A 7133-nucleotide genomic window follows, 5' to 3' on the forward strand; every position below is an offset into this window, starting at 1 on the left:
GTGCTCTGTGCATCAAATCATGAGATGTAGAAGGGGTGAGAGTTGTGAGTCATGCTGTGCAAGTGGCTTTATCAAGAGCACCACAACGCTGATTGGACTGTACACCCCTTCTTCAGATACACTCTGGATGCTGTCCTTAAGCCAGTCAGATGTGCATCTTCCTTGGGCTGTTGATGGCTAGAAAGCAGCAGCCAAATGTTCACAAGCAGAAACTCATCCAGAATTGGGCACTGTGGCCACTTAAGAACTGATCCAGCACAGGTCAGGTGAGTAACTCTGACTGCGTCCTGATGAATGGAATATTCCTGGCTGACTGGGATTGTGCATCGGGAAGACTGGGGTTGTGCATCAGGGAGATGTCCTTTTGGGAAGCCAGCTCTAGAAGCTCTTCTCCATCACTGTCTGGGGCTGCATGTCCCCAGTCAGCGGATGTCCTCCGCAAGGCTAAGACAGCCACGGCTCCAGGCTGGCATGTGGAGGCTGGCTTATATTCACTGAAATAGCTGAGCCGTATGGTGTCACAGATGACAGGGAGAAGGCATCGGCGATGATGGACTGCTCATAGGAAGCATGGCTGCTGCGCTTTCCACAGGAAGCAAAGCCTAACAGGTCAAAGCCCTCGGTGTGCAGGCAGTCAGCTATTCAATTCTGCAGTTTCAACTTGTGTCTCTTGAACGGAAGTTATGTCAAGGAGTGTTGTGTGGCAAGAACTCCCATAAGGCACTGGGCAGCAGGGTTGCTGACAGGCCCTTGGCATTGAACTGTGAACACTGCTATTCGCACTTGGCTGGTAGGGTTCAAGAGCAGCGATAACTTTTCTATACTGTATTGTCCAAAATGGTACACAGTATTTTAAATGAGGCTTTACTGGTCTGTTACTCAAATTCTATAATTGCAGCTCTGGAATCTAGTACACGTCCCAGGGCTGCCTGTCCTACCCTGACAGGCTGAAGAAATTAAATCTTCTTAGCCTCGAACAGAGAATATTACAAGGGCACCTGATTCAGGTATTCAAAATCCTTAAGAGGCATGTTGCTAGAAATCCTGGGGGGTGTCTGTTGTTGTCGGACTGGGATTCTGCAAGAAACCTCTGATCCTGGGTAGTGACAGGGCCATAGTGTGACTCTTGATCCAATGTCACACACTTGTACCCAGAATTTCGAAGATGTCTTCATGGATTTGCATGGGGCTCTTGAGAAGACACTGAGTTTGAAGTGAAAGGCTGCACAGCTTCAGTTAAATTTAAATACTGTAAAAGCTCTGACTGAAAAAAGGAAAAAGACTCACAATTTTCACAAGCACTACAAAAAAGCTCAGGTTTCTACATTTGTTTTAGAACGCAGTTTTGTTCTAAAAGATGCACCTTATTCACTTGTGAACATGAAGCCCTCTTAAATCACAGGCTTTTTCAAGCCTGGGAACCTGAAATGGATGAACCACGTTCCTGATAGCAGGTATCAATGCCCTGAGGCTATAATACCAGACTTTTCAAATCCACATTTGTGTGGTCTTTTCTTGTCTCTGGGTCTGCCAAAGCTAATCAAATGCTGAGCTTCAAAGAATTGTGTCAAGGCAAATACACAGGAACATGCAACTCCAACGCCAGCAGTGTCTGGCTCTGTCAAGGGTTTTTCTTGGTATTTAAGGTTCAGTGAAAAGCAGAAGCAGCCATATTGCCAAGAACGAGTGAGACTCCAGCCAAAAACCCCTTTCTGTGCCTATTGTTTTATCCAGTGCAAGAAAAAAAAACTTGTTACAATACAGAAAAATATAGTCCTTCAAAAATAGGATGGCACTGGCAGCTTTGGTATAAATATAAACATTTGTATATGTCACCATTGAAGTCCAAATGTTTGTGTAATCAGCTGCTAAGAATCTCTTTTTGAACCTGATATCGAAACCCGTAATATTGCATATTACATGTCGGTTCAAATATCTGGCTGGTTATTGCAACTTTAAAGCATTTATCAAATCATCTGCCACATGCTAAGAGAGTAGCCTGAGAAATTAATACAGAAATCAGATGCAAATCATTTTCACTTATGCACTGCATTTTAAGGCTTCTTTTGAGAAACAGCTGGATGAGATCTTCAGATCAATGAACCCCTAACTAACAAACAGGTTGGATGTGTGGAAAAGCCTCCTCTCATTTATTAACCATTCTTGTGTTCTGTTTCCAGAAAGTGTTTGTTGACCGTCTTATGTTCTCTAGAGGCTTTGAATAATTTGGCAGAAAAAAACAACAACAAAGCAACTACAATGAAGACATGGTGGGGAGCTGCGTCAGCATGCGTAGGCTGCAAAGGAACAAGTAATAGGTTTATTCCATGCTGAAAAAAAAGAAGAAAGAAAACACAACGTTTCGGCCGTGGAGCCTTCTTCGGGTGTCACACCACGTCACACCTGAAGAAGGCTCCACGGCCGAAACGTTGTGTTTTCTTTCTTCTTTTTTTTTCAGCATGGAGTAAACCTTTTATTTGTTATAATGAAGACAGTCTAGACACATTTTCCAATCATACAGTATATAGTTTGTGGGAGTATGGAACAAACTAATGAGCACCCTGGATTCTTTCAAGAAAAGGCTTGGGTGAAATTCCTGGATGATTTAGCTGCTAACTACCAAAGCGTGATGGGCTGCATGGCCACCTGACCTCCCGAGTGTGCTTGTGTTCTTGAATGACGGACCTGGCCTACAGGGGGTGTGGTAGCACTGGAGGAGGATGAAACAAAAGCAAATGAGATAGTCTTCACCACGCCACACGGCTTTGAGCAGACATTGAGGAGGGTGGTGGACATTAAGTGTTAGTCTTGCACAACACAGATTTAATGGCTGAAAATGAAAGACCAGGACTGAGTGTAGAGTATGTACCCATAGGTATGTTTCTTTTTTGAAACAATGATTGTTCACCTTGACACTGGGTTTACTCTGGAAGGAAAACAGCAGGCAACTAAAATTCATAGCACTTATCCAGTGATACTGTACATCTGCTGAAGACCTGTTTCTACTAAATACGCCACGGATAATTTCAAAATAATGAGCATTTCAAAAGCTGTTAAATGTAAATCAGAAAGCAAATCCTGATAATGCCAGGATACATCATGAAAGACACTACATGACATTACTTTTACAGCAATGGAAAACCTATTTTTGATGCATTTTTCAAATTGCCTATCCTTGTCAAGTACAAAAATGCAATTTCAGAACAGTACAAGCTGTAAAATATGTTTTATAATACTAAACAAAGATGTAGTCATATCTAATACAGTTTCTTACGGTTAGTTTTATTACTTATGCAATCTGAAATAAAAAAGAGCAAATGGATGTTTTTTTTATTTATTAAGTAACCCATTAGGACAGGAGGAAAGCATTAAATCCATAAATAAGTAAAAAGCGCACTTACTGAAGTAAAAGCCTCTCTCTCCGCACACAAACTGCAGAGTGTCCACAAGTTCAGCGCCACACAAAGTCTCTGGCACTGCAGCAGCTGTCCGAGTCAGGCACAGAACACACAGGATGAAGTAGAGTATATGGGTACAGGATAAAGTGTACATCTCAAACTGCAACCAACAAGAAAGGAAGATAGCTCTTTAAGTAAAACGTGACCAGACCCTTTGCAGAGAGGAACTTGGGCAATTAGTCGGAGCTTCTCTTGTCAGTTGTTTTGATTCGTGGTGTTGGTGCAATAACCACGCGATTGAACACAGTGACAGACGAGAGACAGACGCTGGTTACACTCGGAAAATTCTGAAGATCACGTACTGTAGGTGCGGCATGGTTCACAGACAGGGATACGTCATTTTTAGAGTGAGGAGACATGGAGAGGCATTTCTGTTCCACACATGTGCGTTCAGATTGCACATTCCCTCTCACTGACCCAGCGATGCGTTGAACTGCCGTGGTTTGTAGCGCATGACGCGGCCGCGTTCAAGACCAACTGAGTGATGACGGCGCAGCGACCCACCCAGGGCGAGGGAAAACGTGACTTAATTCCCACTGTTACTCCTCGACGGCTGGCTGCTTAGACACGCCAGAGGGCGAGATTTCATGTCTGAGATGAAACATCTCTCTGGGATATGGTTATGATGACCCTATCTCTTTTGGTCAGCAAGTCGTGATAAAAATCCTTTAAATTAGCTCCATTAATCACCCTGCAGGACACCGTACGGCAAATGTAAAAAAAACTAAACAAATGTTCCCATTCACCTTACCTAGCCTTAACGTGTGGGCACATCAGCTCCAAGCAGGTTAAACTACGAGTCGGTAGCATAGAGCCTATAGCAGGTGCATATTAAAGCCAGACGCGGTCATCTGAGCTGTTCCCTGCTAATTTAACGACACGGACATCAATCTGCACAGAATCTGCCAGTCCCGTTCCCCCTCCCTCTGCGGAGCTCTCTAGTACCTTAGGTGTTCTCGGCGAAACATGCCAGCGAAAGAAAAAAAACCACACCGGAGAAAACACCAGACAGACGCGGGGAAGACGCAGCGCCAGCAGCACCAAACCGCTCGCTCATAACGTGCGTGCTGAGCCGAGCTCCTGCGAGCTTAAATTGGAGTTACAATGAGATGGAAAACTGCAGAGCGGCCAGACCTAGCCGCCAGAGCCAGCGACCCGCTGCAGGCCAAATTTACATAATAAAGAGAATTTACACTAGATCCTACATCATAATGTTATAAATTGCAGCTTTAAACCACTTTCAAGCCTTGTGTAACCACAGAATGAGGAAAATCGTTTCCCTTTTCGCTCAAAAGTTTATTTATCCTCTCTTTTTTACTTCTGCAGAGTCAGCATAAGTTGATTTGAAAGATTCAAATTCAAATACATGTAGCTTGAATGATTTTTAATTAGGGTTAATGCTTCTCCAAACATTAAAAAAACGCTGACTTGTGCAAAGAACGAGCACTTATAGATCTCCCCATTCATACAAAATTAAATAAAAGGCGCTATATACAGATCGATTAAAACATAACATAAACGTTGTCATATACATTACAGTATATTTATGCATATTGAAACAGGCACATACTAACACATTTCAAAATTACGGTGTAAATTAAAAGTTTTTTAATATTAATATATTTTTTAAGGCTGACATAAAATGTAAATAAGATATAAAATACTTCCCCAGAACTAAATTTATAAGATTAATTTCATTTGGGTTTAACGATTTTCCTAATAGAGGCAGTTAGCCCTTTTCAGTCGCAAAACGTGGCTAAACAAATAGGTTTAAAATAACAAAAACAAAGTGCAGAGTGAAAGCAGAAGGTGAATATTCAAAGGAAAAAATAAAATTAGCAAGTTACCTTGAAGACATCACACAATTGCCACTGAAAGAACTCTGTTGTATGTCTGCTAGACATCCCCACGGGTTTCTAAACTGCGAAGCCCTGCAAAATGAATTTGTTTGAAGTCATTAAAAAAATCCAGCGAGAAAGAGGATGAGATGTAGACAATGTCACATTTCAATTTTCAGACTTTGTTCCAGTGCGCAGGCTCTGATCTGATTTTTGTGAAGTGAGATTTAGCGAACAGGAGACGGATTTAGAGAAAATCCTCACATTTATCTACATTACACAGACATTTTCGACAGGAAACAGCTGGGGGAACATTTGCTTTCTCCTCTCGCAAAGTTATTCATTAAGGACTTTTGGGCACTTCTACAAATAACGTCACTGCACTTCTCTTAGATGGGATAGAAATTTCACCGCGTCAAGCCTGATCTTCGCGAGCTCGGGATCAAGTGCACACTTCTCGGGCCGCCTTCCTTGATCAATACGGCGACATTTAGCACGATAGCCAACGCTAATAACATTGCGACAATGTCGAGGCGGCTGAATGACAGCTCGATGTACAACGGCAGACAAAAACAACCACGGCAAGGAGCTTAGTTTCCACGATGCACGGGTCTATTGGCGTGGGCTGTCAAACGGCGTTAAGGCAGTTTTAAAAGGCATTCTAAAGACAAACTGCTCAGAATACGACAGCCAGGCGTATAACGAAAGCGAACACCGTTCTGAAGCCCTTTGTATTACTGACTGAATCCATCAAGTTGTTTTAAAGAAAATGTCTATTTCGAGTGATGTACAGTATAGGTTCAGCACGCTAATTCTGCAACAGTAGGTTCCTGCCTTATTTGGATAGGCTTCAGGAAATGATCGAGTAAGATTGAAACGAGAAATGCAACCAAACATTACACAGCGAACCACTACGATAGTAAAGTGAGTGCTTGCATTTCTCTTTCGCGTCGCTGGTAAGATAAAATGTTTTCTCGCCATCAACTTACATGGACTACATTACATCGGGGCTTTTCAATACAGGTCAATATGACCTGGGTCGGGACAGCTGGAGAGAGCGCTCGGGTTTTTCTCCGTCTGCGGCTTTTGTGCGCAGCCCCTTTTTGTACAGGTCAGTCAGAGACTGTGCCTTCCCAACAGGCTTATATTTCACTCCCCTTGTCAGCCCTCGGTACGTCATGTACCTACGATTCCGAGAGCCAGAAGAAACGGCTTAGTTTTCTTCATAAACGCGGCTTTGTGTTGGGCGAAACGTCAGTAAATTATCCCTCTTTGTGACAAGCGGAGAAACCCGAGGGAGGCTAAGAGGCGGCACGAAATCTGAAAACACGCCGCACATTTTTTATTTGTGAATTGGGTTTTACCGTGTTTTAACGACAAATAGCAGCTCGGTTCGAGGGAGCTGACGCCTCTGCCGAGCGGCTGTGAGATTACCTGTGATAAACTCTTTTAACCTTAGTAATTCACAACGTGGCTGAGGTATGTGCTCGTGTCTGCGTACAGGGTATTACCGGAGCCCCCAGTTTAGACTGACAGAAATCTACTTACAACCCCCAAGAGCTCTTCATTAGAAGCTATAATTACCTATTAATTTATAACGTGACCCGTGGCCCAGAATAATCACGGTTGTGGATCAAATTGCACACTAACGATTATGTGACCAAAGCTGTATCTAACAGTAAATAAACCATCAGCTCTGCAGAAGAGTTGAAGCAGTAGCAGGAATTGCTAGGTTTAGCATAATTATTAAGAGCAAGCACACGAAAAGACGAAAGATTAATATGTGATACATTTTAACTTCATGTTCGGAGGTGAACCTAAAAGAGGACACAATGAT

The 7133-nt window shown here is 42.8% G+C and overlaps 1 protein-coding gene across 2 annotated transcripts in view; it reads right to left on the reverse strand.

Moving 5' to 3' along the window:
- igf1 (insulin-like growth factor 1) overlaps positions 1 to 6330 on the reverse strand; it is a 32073-nt gene extending 25743 nt beyond the window's left edge. For both annotated transcript variants that reach the window (XM_088924199.1, XM_088924198.1), the window contains exons 1-3: positions 6286 to 6330; positions 5306 to 5389; positions 3402 to 3558 (exon numbers count right to left, since the gene is read on the reverse strand). In XM_088924199.1, coding sequence (XP_088780325.1) covers positions 3402 to 3558; positions 5306 to 5362 — 214 coding nt within the window. In that variant the 5' untranslated portion in view covers positions 5363 to 5389; positions 6286 to 6330. The remainder of the gene's footprint in view (positions 1 to 3401; positions 3559 to 5305; positions 5390 to 6285) is intronic.
- Positions 6331 to 7133: the final 803 nt, after the last annotated feature.

The sequence above is a fragment of the Atractosteus spatula genome, chromosome 8 (genome assembly GCF_055471065.1).
Source record: "Atractosteus spatula isolate fAtrSpa1 chromosome 8, fAtrSpa1.hap1, whole genome shotgun sequence".
Taxonomy (NCBI): domain Eukaryota; kingdom Metazoa; phylum Chordata; class Actinopteri; order Semionotiformes; family Lepisosteidae; genus Atractosteus; species Atractosteus spatula.